Source organism: Motacilla alba, chromosome 14, assembly GCF_015832195.1.
Source record: "Motacilla alba alba isolate MOTALB_02 chromosome 14, Motacilla_alba_V1.0_pri, whole genome shotgun sequence".
Classification (NCBI taxonomy): Eukaryota; Metazoa; Chordata; class Aves; order Passeriformes; family Motacillidae; genus Motacilla; species Motacilla alba.
The window spans coordinates 132,157-158,988 of NC_052029.1; the positions used below are offsets into that span (position 1 = coordinate 132,157).

Genomic DNA, 26,832 nt, shown 5'->3' on the forward strand with positions numbered 1-26,832 from the left:
TTTTCCTGGCAGTGAGGTCTTTGTATAGAAGTCGGTGAGTTCCCTTTCACAAGGGTTGTACTGCGAGTGAGACGGTGAGACGAGAGGTGAGGGGCGAGGGCATAGCGTCTTTACCACACCAGCCCCTGGAGGATGGGGGGCGGGGGGGAGATAGGAATGACCCTTCCAACAGCCCCAGTTCCTGCTGTAAGCACAGCTCTCAACTTTCTGTTACTTTTAATGACAGTGCTCAAAAAGAGTGCTTCCTCAGGCACCTATAACTCATTGCACCTGAAAACCACTATTATCTACACTTCATTTCATCCTCACGCCTCAGGGCAGGAACAGCTACTACTGTCCAACTGTCTGATTATCCACAAGCAGTATTCAAAGCTTGTAAACCTTTCAGTTAAGGATCATATCTTAGAATACTGAATTGACTGCTGAGTTAGTGTTCACAGAATCATGGGATGGCTGGGGTTGAGAGGATCCTTAATGCTCATCTTATTCCACCCTCCTGTGATGGACAAGAATCTTCCACCGGACTCAAAAATACCCAAATGCCAGAAGGACAGATATCCCAGCCCAAAACTTAATGGAAGTTGTAATCAACACCAGAACATTAAAACCAAGGATCCTCCTCTCATCCCAGATGCATGTATCCCTCTGCACACAGAGCATGGAATTTATCCAAACGTATCCTCTGTAATGCTTCACTGACAGTTGCAAGCTTGAGCAATGACTGAAGTGCCCTCAGGATTACTCGGTTTTTAGATTACTTGGTTTTCAGCAGCTCTGAGTTTCTAGTGTTCTGAGGAACACATACTTCCTTAATGCCCCCAAGACAGCTCTGATGGGCTTTAGAAAATGCCACAAGAACATTCTGTTACCAAGAAAGGTTTTATTATTTTTGCCAGTAGCTTTGTTAATTGCACAAAAAAATTTTTGCCATTTAAACATTTTCACACATCCTATTCTGAATGACAAATGTTAATTAAAAACAAGGCAGGAAAATAAAAATTCACAACCTTAATGAACTATGGGATCTATTATCAAAGAAAAAGGAAACTGCTTTTCTTACAAGCTTTCACAAGTGTCACATTTTCTCTTTAAAAAGGAGGGAGTCAAAAAAAGCAAACTTCTAAAACAAATCTTCATAAAAAGAAACTTTACAGAATTATCAACAATATTAGGACAACATTAAACAAGCCAGTTTTATTAGAGCATCTCTCAATCCACTGCTTCCCCCACTTCCCTCCCTTAAATCTCAGGCCTAGGAACAGACTCAAATCCACGTTCAGAGGCTACAGACATAAATACAAGAATCTGAGCGAGACAGCAATCTCAACTGGCATCTGGAACAGTCTGGATTCCCCCATTTCCATCCCTCCTCTTCAGAGCCACATCAGAGCTCTTTGGTCTCCTCCTGGGCACACCTGTGATTGTACAGCTCTCCAGGCAGCACTGCAGCCACACTACAGCCACCCACAATGACTGAAAGCTGCAGTCAGACCCTTCCAGGATAAATTAAAGTGTTCAACTAGTCCACATCTGCCACTCCCACAGAAATAACCATCTCCATTCTGGGAACTACAGTATTTCTAGAAACAAGCCCTGCAGCAGTGAACTGTCTTGGGACTGGTCCTTTGAATTCATTACTAAATACCTGTCACAGGACTTGAGAGCTCCTTTGGCATTCTCTCTGTATCCAGAGGCACCACAAACTGACAAAGATCCTCCATTACCTTTGCTCACACCATCCACAGTCACTCTGGCCCAAGAGCACAGGGACAGGTGGGGGATGCCACTGAATTGGCTCTGCACATGGGACAGTACCTCCTTCTTCCTCCCAAAAGATTTTTTCCTTTAGTCACATTTCCTGACTCCAAACCCACAACTTCCCTCAGATGCCCACAATGCACAATTCATATGAGAGATTTTTTTACTATAGTATGTTTAACAAAGAACTTCAGATGCTAGCTGTGGAGTTCTGAGTGGAGAACAACAGTGTGCCAAAGCAGGTCAATGGCTAGCTATCCTGGCAATTTTACATGCCTTTAATGTGAATACCTACATACAGAATGGCAGTGGCATTGCCAAATGAACACAGGTGTAGAGCTACCATTGCCCACACACAGTGGCCAACAGGCAGTGAGGTCTGACAGATCTGTTGCCAGGTGTTCACTACAGGATATAAGTAATGCAGAATACAGCATTAGCCCACAAGGAACAGTCATCACAGGAGGTGAAACACTCAAAGTAACATTTACAGCATAAGGCATTAGATGTTGTGATTCAATGAGTATGTGACAAAATGAGTATGTGACACTTTCTTTCTTTCTTAACAAGGTGTCCCTGAACCATACACACATGCTGCACAAAGCAGGACTGGTAAGAAATCCTAACCCAGGGAAAACTTCCTTACACAGCCATTAAGTTCCAAGAAAAAAAAAAATAAGGCGGCAGGGGCAGATGTCAGGAACACAACCTAATATGAATCTGTCTTCTTTCCATTCAGAATCCCAGCCCAAGGGAGGAAGGAGATTGTACCACTTGAGAAGTGATTTTGGCCAAAGTTTCTCACTGGCATTTTTCTAACACTCAAATTTAAAATGCAAGAACACTCCCAAAAAGCTAATACTGAGAATTGGAAAATAAAAAACCCCAAACAAACCAAAAACCAAGCCACACTCAGTGCATTTTTTGTGACAGGCATCCTTTGGACTCTGGGTTACTCTGCTATCTACACTGAGAGCATCTCTGATCTCTAGCCTTGGCATCTGCAGTTCATGTCGCCCATCTCTAGACGAAAGCTCAGCAGTGGTCTTAGCCTCCTCAATCTCAGTTACTGGTCTTTCTAGAAGTTGGTATCTGGCCACAAGCAGAGTTCACAGATACAGGGAGAAGGCTTATGCTGAGCTATCTTGTACCCAAAGTAGTAACACTAAGAACATGTATGGAAAATCTGACATGTATAAAGATCACTAGTCAGTACACAAAAGTATCCCTGTGAGGTAGGTAACCATCACCCACCTTTATAGATGGGCAAACAGGCTGAGAGATGTGACAACCATGCAAAGGCCAGAGAGCGTGGAAAGGAGCTCAGGAATCTCAATCTCTTGGATCATTCTTCTCTCCCTTTTCAGACTCACCACTCTGCTTGTGACACTGCTGCAATCCAAGACACCTTTGTAATTATTGACTACAAGGGTTAAAAAAACCAATCAAGTAGTAACATAACATAAGCTAAGGCCAGGAACAAGTAAAATCTCTAGCCCAGTTTTATAGGCACTATGTTTGTCTTGCAGTTTTCTATGCAAATGTGTTACTTTCCAATGATATTTTGGATGGGCTATGGTAAGCCTTTCAGGAGCCTCATTGACATAGGCATTCTCCTATTTTCAGTACAGTTTGTGTTCCCTAAGCTGTAGTTGTCTGTACAGGGGAAGACATGGATGCAATGTGTTGTCTTTAACAGTACTGGAATTCCTCCATCAAGGTGGGGAAGTGGAAGTCTAAAAAGAAACGGAATCAAGACAGTGTTGCACTCAGCTCCCCTTACCCTCTGGAACGGCCCTTCCCCTCCATGGGAGGTGCTTTGTTCTCTAACAGTGGCTAATTAGCAGGCATGCTCCTCACCTTACTTGGGACCAAGGACTCGAGTGATATTCACAGGTAGATGGGATGTATGTCACCCTGTCCCCTTGATGCAGAGAGTCCAACACTTGCATTATTTCACAGCAAAGAAGAAAAGGGATTGTTAGAAACAGCATCTTGGACTAGCAAACAAAGAGGAAAATTAAAGTAGCCAAGCAGCAGATTTCTGGCAGAGTAGCCTCAGAGCTTCTGAACAATTGCCGCTGTTTCATCTCATGACTGTCAGTGCATGGCATGGATTTTTCTAATTAGACTGCAACAATCTGAGGCCCCTCCTCCCCCCTCCTGCCACAGTGGAAGGCTCACCACAGCAGGTCTCAAAGTTTGTGTATAAAAGGAAATGGAAAGACAGAGATGGACTGGTCCAGAGTTAAAACCCAGTATCATAATAATATTAATCAATCATCATCGTATGAACAGTAAGAAGGGTGCAGCCTAATGGATGTAGGCCCTGTACACTGCGGACATGTCGTTGTCAGATTGGTCCAATGCTTTTGCTCGTTTATAGACCTAAAGAGAAATCAGAAAAGGATCAGAGCCTGCTCTTGTGTGAAGCCTCTTCCCAGCAGAAAAACTCCTTTGCTGACCACTGCAACCAGAAAACCGCACAGTATGTCAAATAATCCAAGTGCAGATTAGAAAATGCCAAGTCTTTCTGTGTTTCCTGATGTAACATTCTAAGGGTCTCTACAATCAAAACAAATCCAATGCCACCCTAGTCAAAAAATATTTCAATCACTGTTCCCTTGTCTTAGAGATGACGTAATTCTTTGATCTGTGTCTCTGATTGACAAATGGCACTGTTGAATAAATGCTGAAGAACACATCTGAACACTGAACAACTCTTACCTCATTGGCAGCAGCTGCCATGGGAGTTGGGTGGTTGACAGAATCGCCCAGTGCAATAGCTAATCTAAGATCCTTCTGGATATACTTCAGGTAGAAATCAGGTTTAAAGTTTCCTTGCAAGATATCTGCAGAGAGGAACCCATGCAAAATTAAGCATGACAAAAGTAAGCCAAGCCCACGCTGCAGGGGGCTGCAATTCAACACCAATCTCTCTTTCCACTGCTGATCACTACTTCTAGCTCTCGTGTTTTTCTACTCTCTATCTTCATCAGGCCACAGGAGATTGATGTCACTACTGCCCACCGACAAAGTGAGTTCAGATTTCTAAGCAGCTTGTTACCCTGATGTAATGACTTAATCCTGACTTAAGCCCTAAGCAGTCCTAACTTAAGATTCTCAGAAGTTCTAGCTATGAAGGGGAAGGAATGGGAACTCAGCTCTTCATTTACAGAATGCTTAAAATAACCATTATCCCAAGCTGATGAAGATGGGATTGTTATTTTCTACCTTCTGCCACTATCTGAAAAGCCACTAGATTGTAAAAATGACCTGTAAGAAAACAATGTAAGAGAACTTTACTTTGGCACTTCTGGTCCAGGAAGATGCTGGCAAGTTGTCCCTGATTGAGGATATCCAGAAGGGTCTGCTGGGACTGGCCAGTAACTTGAGCCAAAGTCAGTCCTTCTGCTATTGTTGCCATGAAGCTGCCTTGGACCATGTTCACAATCAGCATCATCTTGGCAGCATTGCCTACTTCACCTGGGAGCGAGACACACCATTGGAATTCCTCCAGAAGAGAAGTAGCAGCCCTGCTTCCCCAGCCCACACAGCAGCAACACTGCTAGACTCCTGTCATCAAGCACTTGGCATCTCTCCCTTGCCCTGAAAGACTTAAGAAAATATTTCCATTTTCCAAGCACTCAAAGGAATGGAGAAATAATAAGAAAATATGATTTAAAACCAAAAGTATCACAGATCCTCCAAAATGAGCCAGCATTCAAAAAAGAAACCTTAGCCTGCAGGCTCTGAAACTGGCCAAGTTCCAGAGCAGCAAGCCAATTTCCCGCACTGCCCACAGAGAAAAGATGACATATACATCTCAGACTCCTTGCTGAAATTCCCAGTCCTTGCACTAAGAAACTGCTATCAGGCCCTCCATGTTTCAATTACCTAGGAAAAAAGAGGTCTTCCCCATGGCTTGGAAACAGCTGCTGCAGTCCTCATATAAACCCCTGTCGCCAGCTGCCAGGATCACAAGCATTCCATCATTAGAGAGCTGCTGGTTTCCTGAGACTGGTGCTTCCAGAAAGCGACCACCTCGGGACACTATCACCTGGGAGAAGAGCATCTCTGGTTAGCTGTGCATGAACAACAGCAGGAACATAATTTAGGGCATACCTGCCACTAAGGACAGAAATTTAAAGCAGAAAAAATAACTCCAATGGGAGAGGAAAGCACTATTGTGATGTATCCTGCAAAGTGTGATTAAGACCAAAAGGGTCCAGGCAAGACCCTCCTGCACTCATCACTACTGTGCATGTTTTAAGCAGCTGAACTGACATGCTTTAGTTGTGGCACCCTATTCTGGCCAAGGGATCAATGCTGAAGGTGTATATGTGGCATAAGAATCACAGAAGATTGATCATTATATTTTCCCCTCTTTCCCACAGAGGAAAAGCCTTTGACAATCTCTTCAGCCAGATGTTTACTAATATGGGTGATTTGCATTCTCCGAATTAATGTTAGACACTAGTGCATCAACATGTCTACTTAAAACTTGACCAAAACCAGTTCCCCTTCCTTGTAAAACCACACATGCTGCCTTAGGGCAGTGGGGAACAAGCAAAAAGAAATCACAGGTACCACAGCAGAAGTAATCAGACCACTTTTACAGAAATCCTATAATAATATTTCTATAGAATGAAATGTGAAGGCATTAATTTTCCCCAACCAGAGCACTTAAACTAGGCAGATTATGCATTTCATCAGTCATTAATCCAGACAGGGTTTTGCTCTCCAGTTTGCTACAGAATACCAACCTGTCTACAAATATTTCTTAGGGGATCAAAATTTGGCTATCTGTTTGCAATGGTGTCAGGTAACAGCTCTGCCAAATCTACAACTTTGCTGGTATCACCAGGGAACATCTCATCCAACACTGCTGGTTAAGACTTGACATGTTGTCTTGTTTGCCTGGAACTTGACACTCTCCCATAGACCTCTAGAAGCAGTTTTATTACCAACAGAAACTGAAGAACTGCTGCTGAATTAACACCTGCTGCTGTTAAGAGGCTCAGTTCAGTGATTACCTGGGCCAGCTCTGTGACCGTATCTGCATCCACTGTGGACATATCCACGTAACACTTCCCTGGGCGAATCCCCTGCAACACTCCACTTGGACCAAGCACCAGCTGTGGAGAACAGAAGAGCGGTAAAGCAATAGGGTGTCTGCAGAGAAACCCCACTTATGCAGGAGTCCAGCTGAGCTTGGCACTACAGTGGCAGACCCCCAGAGGGTTATCAGAATCTGCCCTCAAAGACTTAGCATTTTAAAAATGCTTAATTTTTGTTAGGATATTTATTTTTACACAGCTGCACTCCTCAGGATGTACAATGACCCAGGCTACTGTGGTTAGCAGGAATCAGAACTGGCATTCAGTGACTGCCATCTCATAGTCTAACCAGCAGAGATAAAATAAGATCTAATCCTTACATCCTTTGCTGCTTTTGGATCTGATACACAGGCAAACGTGATGTCACAGGTGGAGACTACTTCAGCAGGTGTTCTTCCCAGCCGTGCACCCTCCTGGATGAACAAATCACACTGCAAAAGGCACAAGTCCAAAGGTAAGACAAATTAAATACAGAGCAAATGGATTCTTTGCATTTTGCTGTAAAAACTCCACTGCTGGACACAACTCCAAAGGAGACAGGCATGTTAATTACACAACAACTTTGTCTTCTTCTGTTGCTTTGTCTACAGACACACATATATGTGTGTGGGGGGCTTTTTTGCAGCTTTTCTGAAGAACAGGTGAAGAACTTTGAAAGAAAGACACAAAGAAACAAAACTCTAAGGTGAAACGGTAAGAATGTTGTGGGTTTGACAAGAAATTATATGGGAAAAAAACTGGTTAAAGGACAAAGCAACATGTGTTACTGGATAGTAACAGGAATATGCACATCTGAGATCAGTGTGTTTCAGAGGGCTGCTGCTTCAAAATCTTAGCTCCTTCTTACCCTATCCCCTCATACCAGCCGTGTTTTGCTCTTGAAAAAAATAAATTTTTTAGTCCCCTTTTAACAAAGTAACCACAGCGCCCTTCCTGCTTTGCTATTCCACAGCATCTTACAACTACCACATCTCCCCCAGCTACCTACTTTTACTCCTCCACTACAAAGAGTAACACTGTCCAGTATGTAAGTGCAATGCAATATAAGCTCCAATTTTCAGTTTGAATACTCCTATAAAGCCCTTCTCCATCCTGGTCTCATGACACAGCAGGTCTTTGACAGAACACTTGTTACCACATGACTAGCACAATAGATGTAGACTAACCTGCAGCTGAGCAGTGCATCTTACCATACCTCAATCTCCTGGGATAACTCCCTGCACCTGGCCTTTTTGGCACAATACACTGCATGGCAATTCACATCAGCAGTATTTTCATGGCTATTCACAGATGCACAATACACTGACCATGGCTATTCACATCAGCAGTATTTTCAGAGGCATGTTACATCCCATTCTTCAACACATATAAGGGTGTAATATACAAGGGTGTAATTTTTCTGACAACTCTCTCCTCTCACACAAAAAGGCAGTGGGGTGAGACTGTTGACATAAGAGAGACCACACCAGAACAGACCACAGCTGCAACTAGTCATGCCCACCAACAAGCACATAGGAAACAGGACAAAACAAGGTGGCAAGCATATCCCTGTGTTTCTTTGGCATCCCCTCCCAGACACCACTGACAGATGATTCCATGAGATACAGGGGTAACTGAATGTTTAGCAGAGGTTTAAGCCCATGCCTACCTTCTCGGCAGTCCGGTTCCAGACAGTGACAGTGTGACCCATCTTTAGCAAGTTGGAGACAATGCCACTTCCCATCAGACCAAGGCCCAGAAATCCTATCCTGAGGGTATAGATAAACATTAATGCAAGAGAAAGCAATCAGTATTAGTTTCTCATGGTACTGAAAATGATGAAGAGCAAACTGGAGCATCACCAGCACAAAAAATACCTAAACAAACATTTTCTACTGCAACCACAGCTACAATGGACAAATACAGAGCTTTAAAAGCAAGCTGGAATTTATTTTGCTTACCAAGCATCCCTAACAATTTCCTGAAGAAAGTCTTTAGCCTATTTCAGAAGACCACCTAAATATTAAAGGTTTGGATGGTCTGGATTCTTTTTGTATGTTTGGGGCCTGAACAGAGCAGAAGTTACAGGAAGCTCAAGTTAGCCTTCTCTCACTCTATAAAGGAGAACAGGGGTGTTAGGAGAAACCAGAAAGCTCACGTGCTACACAACAAAGTTTTTGTGATGGAAGAATACACCTCCCTCTTTCTCTTGTCTTCTGCATGCTCAGGAGAGAGATTAAATGATCCCAGTCAATCGCCAGGCACTACTGAAGACAGATCCCCTTTTATCTTCCTAACTCATGCGACACTTAGGAATACTGCTGCTAACATCCTGCAGTGGGACCTACTGCAACTGCAAAAAGGCAACTGCAGAAACACTCCTGCAAAAAGGCAACTGCAGAAACACTCCGAGTTGCAGATGTATCCAGGACAGAATTTACTCTGAATTTTGTATTGCACAGCAATCTGAATTGTTTTTAGCTGCCTCTTTCCCACCTTGTCTCCCACACAGTTTCACAAAAGGACAGAAGGAATGTGCAGTTAAAGGGAAATGTTAGGTTCATTCATTCTCAGTGACAGGCTGAAGAGTGGCCGCATGTGTGAGCTGGGAAGGAAATGGCTGAAGTGTATTGGAGATCTTACTTCTTGTCTGTAGGTGTGATGCTGCCATTGACTGCTGTGCTGTCTGCTGCCTGGATGGAGGTGGATCCTGTCTCCTGAGGGAGTGGGGTGGGGGGAAGAGAGAGGGGAAAAATAATAATAAAAACAATTTAATGCACAGCTCTGGAAGAACTGCAAGGCCTCATAACAATAAACAGCCATCAAAATGAAGATTTGCTTTACCTCTTCACAAACCTTCAGCTTCTTTGTGATGGCCTGATAGCAGACAGCTGGCTGTATGGAGAAGACAAAGCGTTCAGGGGAAGGACAGTGCTGATTTACTCTGCCGAGCAAACAGACCATATCCTTATTCCACGGAAGCAGGCAGCTCACCCACCCACCACCACCTTCAAACCACGACAACTCTGAGGCTTCCCTCAAGGGGAGAAAATTAAACCTAAAATATATTGGAAGATACTAAGATCATTCTTTCCCACCCTGCCCCAGCAATTCAGCCCGTCCTCTAACAGTGGCACTGCAAACTCCCTTCTGTAGCTCCTATAACAGGCTCCTCTGGAGGCACCAGAACCTGGACCATCCCTACGCCTACATTTAGCTCTTTGAAGCCTGCCAGGAAGCCTCACATCTATGCTCACTATGCCTCTGCAGCTGTGGAACCAAAACCTTCTGGTTAATATGAGAAGGCATGAAGAAGGCTAAGGCAAAGGCTGCTCCTCCCCATGCTGCTTACTGTGAGCTTGTCTAGATAAAACTGTTAGCAGCTCTTAATCCTTCTGGCTCTGCCCAGATCCTCAGTGGCATATAAATCCTTTTATGCTTAATTTGATCTTTCCTTTTCCTCCTGATGTTCACTGCTGAATATAAAATTCTGCAAGACTTCTGACTCTCAGGAGATAAACACACTGTATTTTACACAGAGCTTTTCTGGTCCTGGAAGTTCTCATGCAACATTCAGTGAATTGGCAAGCCTATCCAGACGAAGAAACTGACAGGACAACCATCAAAAACAATCAAACATGAGTTTTGAACACAAAAAAAGCTTTTCCTGTCCATCCTGTTCATTCTACACAATTTATTACATCAGATCTGTCAAAAACTAGTGCTAGACAATCTTGAATTACTTAAAACTATTCACTGTACTTAATGCAAAATCACTCTAAATCTTAAGGCTTGGAAGTACTTCGACTAATCTAACTGCCACCCCCTAAAGAACAGAATTCTGGAGCTCTTTATGCATACGCCTTGAATTCAGTTCCAGCAAAGGGCAGGACTCCAAGCTACCCAGCAACATGATCCTGTCTGCCAAATCCTTACCTTCTCTGTCTGGCTCAGCAGGAAGTGATGAAAGTGTGGATCACTGTCCTTCACAGGCTACAAAGAGAGAAAGTACAGCCTCAGAAATAAATCCAGAGAGTCACTGAGTTACCACAGCACAATTCCCTTGCTCTCCCAAGCTGCATGAGAGCAATAGCATAAGGCGGAAAACATAAAATGTATTAGCTGTCACAAGGAACCTGTTTCAATTAAGTAGTTTACATTTTGTTTCATTCTCAAAACCAAAGCCATTCAAACCAAATTTCTCATTTTTGGATATCTGTAGGAAAACAAAAAAGTATACAAGCGATATTAACACAGGAGGAAGAAAATTAATCTTCCGCTTGTTCCTCACCCAAGCAAATGAAAACACTTATTTTCCAGGTTCTAAAACATAAACATGGCCATAAAACAGCATTCTGGGAATTGACTAGAAATTGTCACATGCCAAGCAAACCCATCCTAACAGCAACAAGGACTAAAGGCCCAAATCCCTCATCTCCCCAGTGAGCATCATACATACCAGCCTGGAATCACATTGCTCTTACTCTGCTTTACTGATAACTCATTCACTCAGCAAAATCAAAAGGCTTTCAAAAACTGCTTTGTGAAGGAAATCAAATTTAAGCACCCCATGTCATAGTATTCAGACAGCAAGAGACTATCCACATCACCTCCACTTCTGGGAAGTCAGTCACAGAAATGCTTTTGACACAAGAAATGTAAACATCAGCACAGCAAGTTTAGTGTGAATCTGCAAATAGTTCCACAGAGACAGAAATCTCATTTCCTGGCATACTTCTGAACTATCTGGGATATTGTTCAACTTTGTTATACTGCAGTACGTTCATACACAAGAAGATAAGATCTCACTGTTTTACAGCCAGACAAAAGGCTCTAGATTTGCTGCCACAAACTCAGAAGTAGATGTTGTAAAGCTTCTCACCTCGCTCACACTCGGTGGCCATTTAAATCCAGCCACTGTTCCAGTCATCACTCTCTTCACTGTACTTGACTCTGGAATTGTAAGGTCCTGAGGAGACAGAAGGAGGATCAGAAAGAGCTTAAAACCTGGCTCAGGAGCAGGTCACAGCACGATGATCATTCCAGCACACATAGAGAGCTCTGAAAGCACTACAAAAGCCTTGAATTTCACAGGCCTTTCCATGAGCATTCATATTTAAACACAGAGTATTAGCAACACAACTGAGGTGAGGAAAGCATCAACTGCCAGCTAAGGATTTCAACCAGATTTATGGCTTCTGAAGAGTCCATTCTTCATACCCAAGAGGAATCACTGCACTTCTGCACTTACGCAATGAGCAGAAAACAAACATGCTTGATCACCTATTTTCCTTTGGTGGATGCAAAATGTTTAACAAATGAGTGAAGAACATCATTACAAGCAGAAGTCTGAACTCTTTTAATCCCACCCTGTCACAATAGACTAGCCTACCTGTTATCAGGAGAACCTTCAAAGCATAAGACTGACAGCCACATCTGCTCAAGTTTGCAAAATCCATGAGACAAACTGGTATGTGGGTTGCCCCATCTGCTCCACAGGCCCCGGCCTATAGTATCATGATAGCACTTAAAATACTGGGGCTTTTACTGTTGAGCAGATTAAACTTTATCTTTTATTTCCCCAAAACATATAGGTTAAAATAGGTTTCTATGTTATAGATCATAGATATATGCTATGGACATCTAGGTTTTTATGCTATGTGAAGAGAATGCACAGGACTTCTACATAATACATGCTGTCTTCCTCTGAAATAAGGGTTCAGAAATGGAGTCACATTACCTCCCCTCCAAAATTACTTTCTGAAAATGCACAATATACCTTAGTATCCACACAGAAGCACAAGAGAAGAACACTGTTTGCAAAAATGGCCAGAGTAAGACTCTCGGAGGTAACCCAGAATGATGCAACTGTCCAAGGGTTAGCAGGACAATGCAGACATCAGTCTCCAACCTTGTAGCGTCTAGGCAGAATCCTGCATACTTCAGCTAGTAAAGTGTGGATAAAACCTGCTTTGATACCTATGAAGTTCTGCTTCTCCTTCAAATATATTCATATAAGCTTAAAAATAAGAATATGTGAATGATTATGTATGGCCACAGAGCCTTTCTAGACAGAGCACACCTCAGCAAAAACTGGATTATTTTATGCATTCTTATTACTTGGAAGCCAGAACTTGGATTGGGACAGAGGAAAAAAACCACAAATCCTAGCATCATATTAATTCAGGACAACAACATAAATGTTTTCTATTCTAGGGCTAAGAACTTGAGAAATTTATGAGAACCAGGCAAGAAGACAAGATTTGAAAATTATTTCATAGGCTGAAAACCAGTATTAAGGCAGTATTGTTTTATTTTCATAGCAATTATTTTATTTGTCACTTGCAAGAAGCTATAAGGCTTACTTTTCTACCTTATGCTGCTTAATTTCCTGATTTGTGGCCAGGCAGTTATCATACAGTTGGCCACCGCTGTGTGGCAACTTTAAAACCAGTCTGCTTGTCATGTGCCAGTAAAATAATGTCAACTACCACAATTAGCTCATTCAAAGCACTCTGATGGCCTGAGGTAGATAACACAGTAAAACCGATGCATACAATGTGTCAGCACAATCAGAATTCTCCCAGCCATTAGTTTTGATTACTTTTGGAATGAATCTAGCTCAAAGACACAGAATCACTTTGCAAGAGAAAAAAAAAAAGTCTTGTGGCTTATATAAACAGAAATATGTGGAGACACAACATGCTTATAGGAAGACACAGAAAAGCGAAAACTATGTTGCCAATGAAGCATTTTCCTGCATCAGTCAAGACAAGTTCTGTAATTATTAGTTTTAATTCATAAATATGCATACACATCTCCCCCCCCCTCCAATTTCCCTCAAAAGAAGAAACTGAGGGGATCTGTTACGCAGCCGAATTTCATAGACATTTGTGCTAAAAAAGAGCCAATATTTCCTTTAACCCCTTAGGAGTTGGGCTTGATAATCCTTGTGTGTCCCTTCTGTTATGAATGGATGTCAAAATTCATATTTATTAGAACAGAGGAATAGATCCAAGATAGTATAAAATATTAAGGTAGATAGATATTAAGTAAATGGGTGACACAGGGGGCTACGTCTGGAAATGTTCTCAGGGAAAAAGCCAAAGAAAGCAGTCTGCAGCAAGATACCAACACACATACCACACCGATAGACCACATTTACATGTGAAACACAACGGGGACCCTTGGTTTCAAGATTGCAACTACGCAGGGAATTACACCATCGGCAGTACACCTGGATACTCCCGACCGGAGGGGGGGAAGAACACACACCATTTAGAATTTTAAAATACTTCTGGGAAGTCTCTCGGTTTGTAAAAGGGATTTCCAGTAAGAACTGAGTATCGGGTATTCAGGGTGATAAGAAGGATATCTCTCTCAGGATGAGACTGTGTATTGTTAAGCTTAGTCCTGTCTAGCACAAGACCAGAAGCCGATGAATTATTCCCGAAGACATGAGGACCGGACCACCTTCCATCAGATAGCATTCTACTGGACCGGAGAAACCTTTGGGACTTGTTTGGTTATGAAAAGGACAATGGACTTCCTAGCCTGCGGCAAGAAAAATGGGATAAAAACCTGCGTGGAGGGAGACCCAGGTGTGCCGCCGCACTCCGAAGCTGCCAGTGCTTGGGGTTGCTCAGCACGTCACCCAGGGTCTATTCCCGGGCTAGACTCTGTCCGATCCGTGGCTTACCGAAATTCTGTCAATTTGCGCGAAATAAATTTTGTACTTTGTTTTTATATCATAATTTGGCTCTTGCAAATTATTGTCAAATTAAATTGGCAATTTCATTCATAACACTTCCAAATCAGGATATTCTATGACTCTATTCTATGATGCCTTCACAGCTAATATCTGAGATGATCAGCTTCATTTTACTACATCAAGAGAGAGTCTGCTGTTCAACCAGTGAAGGCCAATCCATTCACAATTCCGGAGAGCACAGACCACCATCTTGACTTGCATCCTGACTGAAAGAAAAGACTGTGAAACACATCGTGATCCCCTTGAAGGTGAGCAAGCATGTTGCCGTATGATGTTTCAGTTGAAGTCTCTCAGTTGTCTTCAGGTGTAGTCGCTGAGGAAGGATATGACTTGTAATAATCCACCAAAATAAATATCCATTTGGAATAGGAAGATCTAGACCACAACAGTGAGTTCCATAATAAAAAGGCTGGATCTCTATATGAGGGTAGACAAAGTGCTGCCACAACATAGAGAAATATCAGGGAAGTAGTAGGAATAAAATATTAAGGCTCCTTTATAATGGATGATGGGAACATATCCTAAAGCACAGAAGCTGAAATGAAGACAATTCTTCTGGTGGATTCCCCAGGCTACGAATTTCTTCTTTAAGCCCTAGCCCTTAAAGATATCTCACTCTTTGTGAGTACTGAGATTGAAATTGAGCAACTACTTATCACCTGATCATATGAAGTAGATGAGAGATGGGAGAAGTCAGGAGCCAGATGAAGACCCATATCTCTTTGCTAATCTTTCTCTCACAAACTGAACTCAAGGGATGACAAGACAAAAGAATGGAGTCTCCTGATACAGCTTTCAAAGCCCTCTCAAAGATACAAACAGAGCCACTCACAGCAACTAACTGGTAAAAATCACAGGAAGAATCAACAATATGCTTGCACACGGTATCAGGCAGCCAAATGGTCTAGAAGTAGCAACACGGAAAAGCTTAAAAAAAAGGGATACTGAACTGATTCTTCCTGCTGGCCTGTTATTCAAGGTGCCAGTCAGCCCTCAAGTCCAGCTGCCAAGTCCACGGGCACTGGCGGACATGCACAACACAAACCTTCTCATCCTTGGGTGGACGCCCCCGCTTTCGGGGGCTCTGATCCTGGACTCTTTTCAAGGGTGATTTTGATCCTCTCTCTGACGAGACAGAAGAAACCCTCTTTTTTCCTTCCCCTGTGCCCTTCTTCACCTTTCCTTCAGACAAACTGGCTTTGCGTTTCTCTTCACCAGCAGATTGCTTGCCTCTTTCTTCACTGGAATTACGCCGATTCTTCTCTTCAGTGGAGTTATGGGAAGACGCCTGAGAGATTATAGAATAGAAGATGGTAAGGAAAGAAGAGAAGAGATGGAATGATTTTCATGCAAAACCAAGGATGTGAAAGACCCTGTGCTGATTACTATCAAGTAAAACAACAGCACAGTAACTTGAAAACTACGTATCTGTTAGACCTTTGGAGTTGGTGAATGAAGTTCCTGGTTAGTTCTCCTGCAAAAACACATCAATTTAAGTAAGCACATAACAGAACACGTCACCTGAAGACTTGCCAGGACTGTGTGCGCTTCCAACATACTAAAGACAAGATTAGTAGATACCAAATTCTTAAGACTGATTTATAAAATCATCACAAGTAGATGAATAAGCCTCTTCAGTTTCTTCATCATTTGGTAATCCAATAATCACTTTTCCCCACCAAACAAGATTTAATGGGGAACAATACAGGATAGGAAACAAAACCCAAAAACCAAAGGAAGGAAAACACAATCCGCCTCAACTTGCCAGAGGCAACAAACTCCTTTCACATAACAAGGCGTCTAATAATCATTCATGCCAAAACCTGTTTTAATGCACACAGTGAAAAAGAACTTACTCACCTGGTCCTTGCCTTTGGTTTTCCTAAGAAACTCCTCTACAGCATCCACAGCTTGCTGGAAGCGCTTACCCTTGTTAATCTTTATCATTTCCTCTTTGTGAGGGTGATAAGGCTTCAGCTGCTCCACTTTGATCCAAGCACTTGAAACAAAAAAAGAAGCTAGTTATATTCTCCAAACTGCAGCCTTCTAAATCCTCCTGCTTTGAGAAACACACAGTTACACTTTCTCCCCCAGCTCTACTGATGACAACAGCCCAAATTCACTTCCTATCTAGAAACTGAAGGGCTGCCATTACTGAATTCACTGAGAATTTTCTTCAGGCACTTTGATATTAAGTTTTATGTCCTCTCACCCTAGCACTGTTCCCCCTCTAAGCATTATTCTCTACTGGCAAAACAGCTTTTGGAGGTGATCACAGGACAAATTTAAAACAATGGCAGCCCAATGACTGCACTTGTTTCACCATGAGGAACACCCACAGACCCATGCTTCCAGGTAAACCAGGCAATACCACTAATCTACTGGAGAGGTTGCTGAAAGAAAAGTTCACCTAACAATTCTGTGCTACCAATCCCTGGTTCAAGTATATTGAGCACACAGGTGTCTAAAAAACTGTAGGAAAAAATCTCCAAAATTATGTATTCTTACAATAGAGATGACCACACAGAGTGAATACAAAAGCAATTGCTCATGGCTGAACTTATTTCTGATGTACCCAGGTATACTGTATGAAAACAATAATTTCGTTTTTGAGAAAAAAAAAAACTATTTCCTTTGCCCCTGACTGGGGCAATCAGACTTTCTCTTGTCCCCAGGTATTTCTACATTACATAGACTATCCACGAATACAGGTTTTAAATATTCCCCAGTGCAGTCTAGCTTCTGCAAGCAGATGAAGTGATTTAAAGGCTGCATTTTCAGACACTGTATAGTTAAACGGAACATGAAGATTAAAACAACAAAAAATAGTAGTAATGTTTTGCTGAATCTTGATTGTTTCTCCTCTCTTCACAAAATAAACTCTACAACTATATTAAGACCTTTCTCCTCGCTGGCAATAGCAATTGTTTGTAATTTGCCTGTAATCAGGAATCAGCGTTAAAAAAGTAGAATGAAACATTTTGGGTCTCACTTGCAGAGACAAGACCTGCTAGAACTGACTGGAAAATGCCAGCATCCTTTCCAAAGGACCCAGTGCTCCTGCATGCAAAGCTGAATCCTTTCACTTTGTTTACATCGTTTTTGTAAGAACTGACTTTATATAACAAGTCAAATCATTGCATTCAGACTAGAGTCTGAGTCCAGCAGCTATTCAGGGAATCTCTCACAGCTGCCCAGACATTTACTGTGAAACACACCTTAAAATTATTTTACGCTGTAAAGCCTGCCTGTATGACAAACAATGACAAACATCCCTGTGTACCACAGAGCACCAGCTCATGAGAAGCCTTTCATTACGTGTATAAAGGAAACAAAATTTTGGACCACAATATAAAAAAGCATGCTAAATGTTGTTGCAGGACTGAATTTCTAAATAAAAATAAGTTATTCTCCCTCAAGGCATTCTCTTAGGTTTCTGCACATCCTATCACTCCTCACTGCACATGTTCATTAGCTTCCTTTCTCATTCCTTTTCCTTTGGTATGGAGAAAGCCCAAAGTACAAAGCTTTCTGGTTCCTGGCTTCAAAGGTGCATCTTGGCCCTTGTGATCCACAGGACAAAGAACTAGAGATCTCAGAGACAAACTAGTAAGTGAAAAACAATCTTAAATGCTGCCTCAGTTAAAAATAAACTTTAAAAAAAACCACAAAAAAATTAAATTGGTCTTTTCCTTTCCAGTTTGTTTATGCATCACCTACCTGGACAACCTTCTGTAAGAGGTAAGTATTTTTTGACACCAATGTCCACAAAGCAATTGCATGCAGTGTTTCAAGCACTTGAAAACAAAAGAACTTTTCACCAAACAAAATTATTCATGTTTATACACAAGATCTCAATACCCTCAAGGTAAATGAAGCCCAGTATTTAGATCAGTCTCAAGGATACAACATATAAAATGAACTACTGTTTCTCTCCTGATTCAGCAATCAATCAATGCATGAAAAAAAACCCATTAGCGATGACACTGAAGATGTCATATTTAAGATGACATTGCATTCATACTGCTGCACAGTCACCTGGCAACCGTAAAGAATGGCCTACACGGAAAGTAGTACATGAAAAGATGTAATAAAAATACCCATTAGCAATGGCTTTCTCTTTTCATTTCTCCACACTGTCCCTCATCGTCTCCAAAATGCCACTCTTAGAAAACCACTGCTCATGTCAAATCCACATTATAAACATGAAAAATAAGCAAAACTTAGACTAAGCAGAGACAAGTATGAAAGTGACCTGCAGCCACACAAAAACAGTGGCACAGAGAGATGCAAAGACACCAGATTCAAATCCATGGCACAAGCACGGAGATTTTCAAACCTTCACTATTCCAGCCATTCTCTTCCTGTCTACAGATACCAGCTCCTAATGATAAGCTGCAGAAATGAGATAGAAGAATATCCACCAATCCTCACTTTTTGCAAACCATATAGGCTAGGGATAGAAAACAGTAGCACTGTATCTCCAAACTTCTGTTTACCTCAGTCTAGGAAAAATTTTATTGCTTTAGACTGTAGCACTTTAGATGCCCACACTAAATGCTAACACAACCAGTTCTAAAAGTCTAAAGAAAATTACTTAGTTATTTACAAGGTCAGTGTATGTGAGCATACAACAAATCAAGACGGATTTCCTTTGTTAAAAAGGAACATCCCAACCCTCATCGATTAAGTAACTCAACTAAACTCTGCAGCTTAGTACATAAACTCCTAGGAAAAAAAAAACAAAAATGACAATATCATACTAGAATAAGGGAAGGGATATTTAGAAGAAACCCAGAAGCAGGGCAATACTGAAGGAAATTAAGTATTTGGTTTTTCAAATTTGTGCAATACCTCCTCAGTATGAGATGGAAGAGTTTTGTCTGTAGTGATTTTCAGCTATGGTACTGTGCCTGCAGGGATGTTGAACAACATTCCAGCTGGCTCTGCTACAGCAACATAGAGCTCTGCATGGGATAATCTGCCTCACTGAGAAGTACCAGGAACACAAGCTCACCCACTCCATCAGTTCAGCCTATCCCTCCAGGCGCTCAGAGTACTAAAGTGTTATTTCCAACAGCTGGCAAATTTAAAGCAAGTGTTTTCTGATGTCAGGACCTGAAAGAACATTTCAGAAAGACTACATCCTGAATTTACTTTCTCCTTGAAAACCAGGGAAAACAGTGGCACTATAAAAGGGTAGGTGCTTTCATCCCAGCAGGACATGGAGGATGGAAAGGTAATGAGCACAGTGTTAAAATTACTGTGCCTGATGGAAATAGGCTGCAAATGATTACATTTATCTTTGCAAGCTTCCTCCATTTTTCTCCTTAATATATAATATCAGAAAGTGCCCCTTGACCCCACCATATTTAGTTTCACACTGATGCTACAAAAGGTAAGGAAGAATGGGCTGTCACGGCTTCCTGTTAAGACTGTGATATACATGACTTGCAAGTCCATTTGGCTATCAGGGAATACCAAAGCGGGGAGAAAGGTGAATGGCTGTGTTTGTACACACATCTCTGATGGCTGCAGGACTATCACTAGTATTTCTATAAAATCACGGTAGAAGGATACCTTCACAGCAATTATATTTTTAATTTTAACAAATATCATCATGAATTCCTAAGCAGGCCAAAAATGTAAAACTATTTTTAACTGTATGACACACACCAAGAAGGACTTGCGGGCCAGCCAGTCTATTAGTTTTAACTACTAAAAGCAATGAACGTACATACATAGCAAAATAAAAGTTCTAACTTGACTACTGAAATATCTACGAAGATTTCCTACAGCAAAACTGTAGCACGGAAATAAAAATAAAAGGGGATTTTAAATACTATCTGAGAAGCACAGCTAGAAACACAGATAAGAGGTCTAAGTTCCACTTCTAAACTAAATTAAAAGTGTTGTTTAGATTCCTGGAATGGATGTTGTTACATGCTTGTCAGGTCTATGAGCAGGAAACAGCAACTGTTCTTCATTTTAGACAGAGAATCCTTTTAATGTGACTTACTCTAAGAAGAGACACTCAGAAAAACAACTCCTAGGCAGACTAGAAAACCCACCTTATCAATTTGGAGAACAAGGTAATAAAGAGACATTACACGATTGCCTTAATGGCACACCGTCACTTAGAATAGGACATGGGTACTACATCACTACTACGAACATCAGGTGTCTTTCAGTGCTGTAAAGCATATATGTACTTCACAGTTTAAACATAAGCGAAATCTGCTTCCATGGGCAGAGAATCCTTATCTTACAGAAAACCCATTCCTTTGGAAGTAACAGGAGAAACTAACATCACCAACACAACACATGGGAGTACAGAGCTCCGTAGAAAATTTATCAAAAGCCAGGACTTAGAGAACAGTCTGAATGCATTCATGCTCTCACCTCTGTATCTTGGACCAAAAGTACTCACAGCTTTCCAGTTAATCTATTTCCTTAGTCACTGCAGCATTGCAAAGGCCCAGTAGACGGTAATATTCAATTTGCAGAAAAAGGAAAATGCATTTCCCTTGTGCTGTATCTTGAGCTAGCCAGAATTTCACAAATAACCAAAACTTATACACTACACCAAAACCACTGCCAAACTCATCAGTATGTTTTTATTTACCCTTCTGCTCTGCTCATGCACATCAATTTTTACTTCTTAACATCTTTCTCCTTAACTTTTAGTATGACAAACCAAAGCCACATGAGTCAGTGGGAAACAATTTGCACTCAGGCTGGAACAGGCGCATTTCTGGCCACAGAAGGCACCTAGGAATCCTCAGAGGAAGTAAGACTAAAATAGGGTCTTGACACTGCCTACCTCTTGACAAACTGGCTGGCAACAACCCTCAGAAGTTCATGGGAGGGACTGTACCCAGAAATCAGCATCGCCTTTGCCTTATACACACTGGACAAGAGGTGAACAGCAAATGACCAAGATCCTCTCCTGTTCAACCTCAAAGGGTAAGGCAGTAGTACAATAGCTGCAGCAATGGATCCATGGTACACAAATGCCATCATACAGTGTGAACATGGCAAAAGAAGTGAGGTGCTAAGAAAGAAGCTATATGCACTAGACCATCAGTATGGGTAAGTGTGCTCCTCATGTCCCCTTGAACAGTGACAGCTCTGCCCTCTGCTGTTCCTCAGGCTGTTCATAAGGTGGTGACATTCTCTCAGTTACCTTCTAAGTCCTGCTTATACACACACCTGAAAAAAGTATTTGCAAAACCCACTAGTTTACTTGTACAAAAGAATTAAAGTGATTTCCTCTTCATCTTCACATTTGAAGTGAAATAATTTATATTTTTCCTGATTTGTCTGATTATGCTGAAAGATGAGAACTTTCTCAGGCAACACACTGGTTAGAACAGCACAGTTCTAACCAGCACATCCTTTTGGTGTTCCAAGTCAGGACAGAAGAGACACACAAGCTTCTCTCTCTTCTCTCTATCAACACTATTTAAAAGAAAGGTGATAGTATTTATTTCTGTTCAATTTTCAGGTAGAGTGTGCCAATCAAAGCAAGCAAATGTCTAATTCTTGATTATCTAGCATGATATGATTAAATTTCACAAGCGGGAGATGTGGGGAAGGGGCTACACTACAACCATACTACCTCACTGTGCCAGATGACCAAATTTGCCCCCGCCAGAGCTCTAGAATCTTGTAATAAATCCCGATTATTTTGCAGCTCTGAAATCTTCATTTGCAATCACGTTATTAATCTCAGCTACAGTATCCAAGCTATTTGACCACTTGTCTTAATACCAAAAAAATCTGTATTTCATTCAATCGTGTGAAATAAAAGAATTAAGAACAAATAATCAGGACAGAAATTATCCACTTCAACTCAGAATTTATTAACTCAAATAATCATATTTAGTAACACCACCAAAAAACGTTCTCTGGCCTCAAATCAACCTTCGCCTGCCTCAAATTACTAGAGAACCAAACATTCCCATTACTATGTGGCATTCACTACTACTCCATCAAGTTTAGACCTCCTTTCTTAATGGAAAAATATTTTTTAGTATTAAGCAAAAATAATTTAGCAGTGAAAAATAATTTCCTTAAGAGACATTCATCAAATAGCCTCAGTTCTTGTCACCTTTCTTCCTAAAAATAAAGGGTTTTTTAGTCTTCCACAGATATTTGCAATTTTCTTCTTTATTCCATGACTTAATAGCAGAAAATAAAGAGAAAAACTGAAAAAATTATCAAAATCATTTTCAGTTTCACAAAATATCCAGGTTCTCAGGGGTTTTTTTGGTTGGGTTTTTTTACCTAGTTTGTAATAATTTAAGTCTAAGACAATTACGATTTTGTTCACATTTGAAATCATTAAATTCTGCTTTGCAAAAAGGAAGTGTAAAACAGTTTTGACTCTCTTATACTGTGAAGTGTTCCAAAAGCACAGCAAGAATATTTTCAATCAGCATGTAGGACGGTATATTCTTTCACAAATGACAACTATATAGTTACTTTTATTCCCCTGGCAGAAAAAAAAACAAAACCAAAAAAACCCAAAAAAACACCAACTCTGAGCTGTACCTTTCTCATTACATGCTAAAATCTGACACAGTTATGTCACACCTAAAAGTGGTGAGCTATCGCCACAGCAACTCAAATCCTAAAGCTAAGTTTTTATACTTTTCATACACCTCATGAGCAGCTATAGCATGCAATAATAGTTGAATTTCTTTTATTGTGTGGTTCAAAGGAAATCCTTTACAACGCTACATTGCACTGTAATATTAGTAAATATTTCTTCCACAAAAGATCCACATTATGTGGTACAATATTTTCCCCAGATGAAAACAAGGAGGTACATACTGATCTTCTGTTCCAAAAAACTTCACGAAGAAGCACTTTTTTCCTCGAGGTTTCTTCAGATCTTTAGGTGGGTTAACAATCTAAAAGCGATTAGAAATCATAATTTAAAAGCACATAGTGACAAATTTTGTGATTTTACCACCCAGTGTTCAGCTATTATAGATTTTTTTTTTTAAAATCTGATTAGGAGGATAACTTGCATTAATAAAAATTTGTTCCACTTAGGTAACCTTAAGAATTTAAACTTTGTCTTTACTCACAGAATAAATTGCTTATCAACTTTAAAATGTTAGTAAGGAGAAAAAGTTATCATTCAGTTACAAGGTGACACCTGTAGAGGAGCCTGGTGTTAACTTGACCCAATAACCAAATGTTTATAGTTGTCAGCCACACTGACTATTCTTTTACCTGACTTATACTGTTACCTCAGCATGCTTAGCCCTCATATGACATATGAGATAAAAGAAGGTCTTTCCAAGACGTAGAAAGAATTGAAATGGCAAATAAAATTCCTTTTTAAAAATCTTTCATCTGAAAAAACCCCAACCAAACCCGAAGTAGGATCAAACTACCCCAGATAATTCTCAAAAACAACAGCTCTAAAACAGTATCTTGAGAAGCCAGACTCCTTATTTCCAATATTTAACACAGTACTGTTAGCCAACTTACCATGGAAGAAAAGAAATATGCCTTGCAGAAAGTGACAGGGATTAATACAACTAAATTTGGGAAACAGACAGTTCCAGAGCTGGCTCTCTGTTGGCTTTTCATTCCACATGAACTACCAACTCTTACTGACAGACTGAGATAATATATCAAATAAAGCCCTAAAGTAGTTCACACTTCAGATTTGTGGGGTAGATGTATAAAAAAAAAAAAAAACAAACAAGAAAACCAGTATTAGTCTACAAATGAAATGCTTTCAAGCAAAGCTTTCCCTACACAGAAGGAAAACACAAAAAAAACCAAAAAACAAAACAAAACAAAAAAACCCCCCCAAAAAACCACAAAAAACCAAAAAAACTCCAAAAAAACCAACCAACCAAACAAAAAAGCCCAAAAAAACCCCACCAAAAAAACCCCACACAAACCATAAAAAACTAAGAAAGCAGCAATAAATCAATAAATACAAACAAACCTCACCTTCCCTGGCCATGGAGGGTAACGGCCCAACTTCCCCCTAGAGAAAAAAAAATAATTATTAGGCACTAGAACTAGAGAAAAAAACTAACCATCCCGAAGTCTGCTTTTTCATATTATGTCACACTTTTCATAATAAGAGAGTTACAATTTGCAGTCAAAACCTTCTGTTCAAGGCAGGACACATGGCTGATATCTGCACCTAATTCAGGTCTCTGGACAGTCTGTTTGTCCTTGCTGCCAGAACTGAAGAGAAGAGCAGCAGCAACACTGTCTGCAAGATACAAGAGTAATAGGCACTGCAGCACCATAAATGTGGAGATTTCTTCACATGGAACTGCAAAAAGCACTGATGCAGGCAATCAGACCAAAGTTCAGGCTGAGAACTTCTATCTACCTGTCTAGAGCACCTGGTGAGCAGAGCAGCCACCAACTCCCAGCACAGAAAGCTGAGGTTCTGATTCATGCAGGAAGGCATTAATAGCAGGATCTCCTCAACAGGTGCTCCATTATCACTTTCTTCAGGTGCTCACCGCCACACTAACTGAAGATATGTATGAAGAGCCATAAAAGAAAGGCAGAAAAGCTTACTTTCTACACTTGCAAACGTTTCCATTATAAAAAATAGGCAATACTAGAAATAATCACAGAGGAGGAAGAGACATCAGTCTTAGCCCTCAGCTCACCAACTCTCCTGGTGAGCTTTATCCTTATTTCACCCTTTGTCACTGACTTATGCTGCAGTACTCACAAAACCCCATTACTGTCTTGCAAGAGACGGGCAAAGAACCTGTAGGGCCCAACAGCCTGACACAAAACTTCTCAGCAAGTGGCACTGCACCCCGCTGAGATGGCAATGCTGCACAGAGGATTCAGAAGCCAGGGGCAGGCAGCAACACTGCCAAGAGCTGTGACCATGACCATGTCCCATATTCAATGCTCCCATTCCTGTACTGAGAAAAAAAATCAGCAAACCCTTTCTGCAGTTGCTGTCTGATTGTTAAAAGTTCCCTGCGACAGGTCTAGGGACAGCATCTCACATACAAAACTAAAGCAGGATAATCTGCATTCCAGCACTGAGAGCAGAACACTCCCCAAATTCTCATCTGAAATAATTATGCTAAAAGTAACTAATCTTTACTTACTTTGCTATATGAATTAGACAACTTCCCAACACAAAATTTTTCAGAGGAGAGCTGCAGTTGTCACAGCCTGAAGCACAGCCTTCTTTTTATCTGGGTTATCAGTATAAATGCATGCATTTATTCACGTGTTGGAAATTAACTACTTCTTTGAGCTCTAGCAGGACAGCCTAGCCCATCCAGCATAGCAAAACCTACGCACTTAATCGGTGCTTACAGGGCGCGGTGGAATGCTCTCACTTCTCCCCACCAGAAAACACAAAATCACAGCTCTGACTATCTGAGGGTAAGATCGCAGTGACAAGGGGAAACGGCTTCTGGGGGTTTCCATAGGGGCAACCCAACCTGCAAGGAAACGCTGGACTGTTGACTTGCTTCATTAAAACATTGCCAAGAAATGGTGCGTGGCACTCCGTAAACACTTTCTATCTCTAACCCTTCTCGCATCTCTCCGGAGGTGAGCCCGTGCTTACAAGGGAATCCCGCAGCGCTCGTCCTTCCGTCCCGCTTTCCCCATTCTTCCATCTGACACAGCTTCCGACATGCGCCGCCCCCGCCAGCCTCCCCAGTGCCGGCCCGGCTCACAGCCCAGCCCGCCTCCCGCCGGCCCGGTGCCCTGGCTCCAGGCTGCCTCCCGCCGCTTCTCCCATACCGCCCAAGGGACGGCGGCGGCGATACCCGCAACCCGGCGGCAGCCCCACCACTGCACTGCCACCAAGCCCCACCCTGCCCACAGCCGCTCTCCGAAGTCACCGCGGGCTGACAGCGCCCAGCGCGGCCCAGCCCGACTCGGCTCCCGCTGCGTCGCTTCCAGGGCCGGCTACAGCCCCGCCTGCGTCTCCGCAGCCGCAGCCTGATTCCGCTAAAGGCGCCCGGCCCGCCATGCTCCGCGGCCGCCGCCCAGCCTGCGCCGCCACTCACCACACCAAATCTCCGAGCCTCAGACTCACGGCCGCCATCTTACCGACACAGACCGGCCGCGCCGCGCGGGGGCTGCCGGGAGCGCGAACAGGGGGAAGGGGGGCGGTGGCCGCGCCCATTGGGCGGGCGCATCACGTGGGCAGGCGGTCCGTCACGTGTGCGG

The 26,832-nt window shown here is 41.9% G+C and overlaps 1 protein-coding gene across 7 annotated transcripts; it reads right to left on the reverse strand.

Annotated features, from left to right (window-relative positions):
• Positions 1 to 860: 860 nt before the first annotated feature.
• On the reverse strand, positions 861 to 26,816 carry GLYR1 (glyoxylate reductase 1 homolog). 7 transcript variants are annotated; one of them, XM_038151435.1, is made up of 17 exons: positions 26,670 to 26,749; positions 24,610 to 24,646; positions 24,136 to 24,308; positions 23,467 to 23,546; positions 16,489 to 16,627; positions 15,674 to 15,916; positions 11,740 to 11,826; positions 10,794 to 10,850; positions 9,702 to 9,752; positions 9,501 to 9,574; positions 8,527 to 8,626; positions 7,199 to 7,309; positions 6,795 to 6,896; positions 5,656 to 5,818; positions 5,065 to 5,244; positions 4,486 to 4,610; positions 3,739 to 4,146 (listed from the first exon to the last, which is right to left on the reverse strand). In XM_038151435.1, the coding sequence occupies exons 3-17, from the start codon at positions 24,235 to 24,237 to the stop codon at positions 4,072 to 4,074; spliced, it is 1,689 nt and encodes a 562-aa protein (XP_038007363.1). In that variant the 5' UTR covers positions 24,238 to 24,308; positions 24,610 to 24,646; positions 26,670 to 26,749; the 3' UTR covers positions 3,739 to 4,071. The 7 variants fall into 7 exon arrangements, with proteins under 7 accessions (XP_038007360.1, XP_038007363.1, XP_038007362.1 ...); XM_038151432.1 differs by lacking the exon at positions 24,136 to 24,308 and having other exon boundaries at positions 861 to 4,146; positions 26,670 to 26,793; XM_038151434.1 differs by lacking the exon at positions 24,136 to 24,308 and having other exon boundaries at positions 26,713 to 26,816.
• Positions 26,817 to 26,832: the final 16 nt, after the last annotated feature.

What these genes read in the sequence shown, in the direction of transcription:
- GLYR1 (XM_038151432.1), bottom strand. Translation starts at nt 26,788, where the DNA reads ATGGGCGCGGCCACCGCCCCCCTTCCCCCTGTTCGCGCTCCCGGCAGC. An exon ending in TGCTGAGCCAGACAGAGAAG is followed by an intron (nt 9,753 to 10,793) that starts GTAAGGATTTGG and finishes TTCTCCATACAG; the next exon opens with CCAGCTGTCTGCTATCAGGC. An exon ending in CCTGGACCAGAAGTGCCAAA is followed by an intron (nt 4,611 to 5,064) that starts GTAAAGTTCTCT and finishes TCCTCTCTGCAG; the next exon opens with ATATCTTGCAAGGAAACTTT.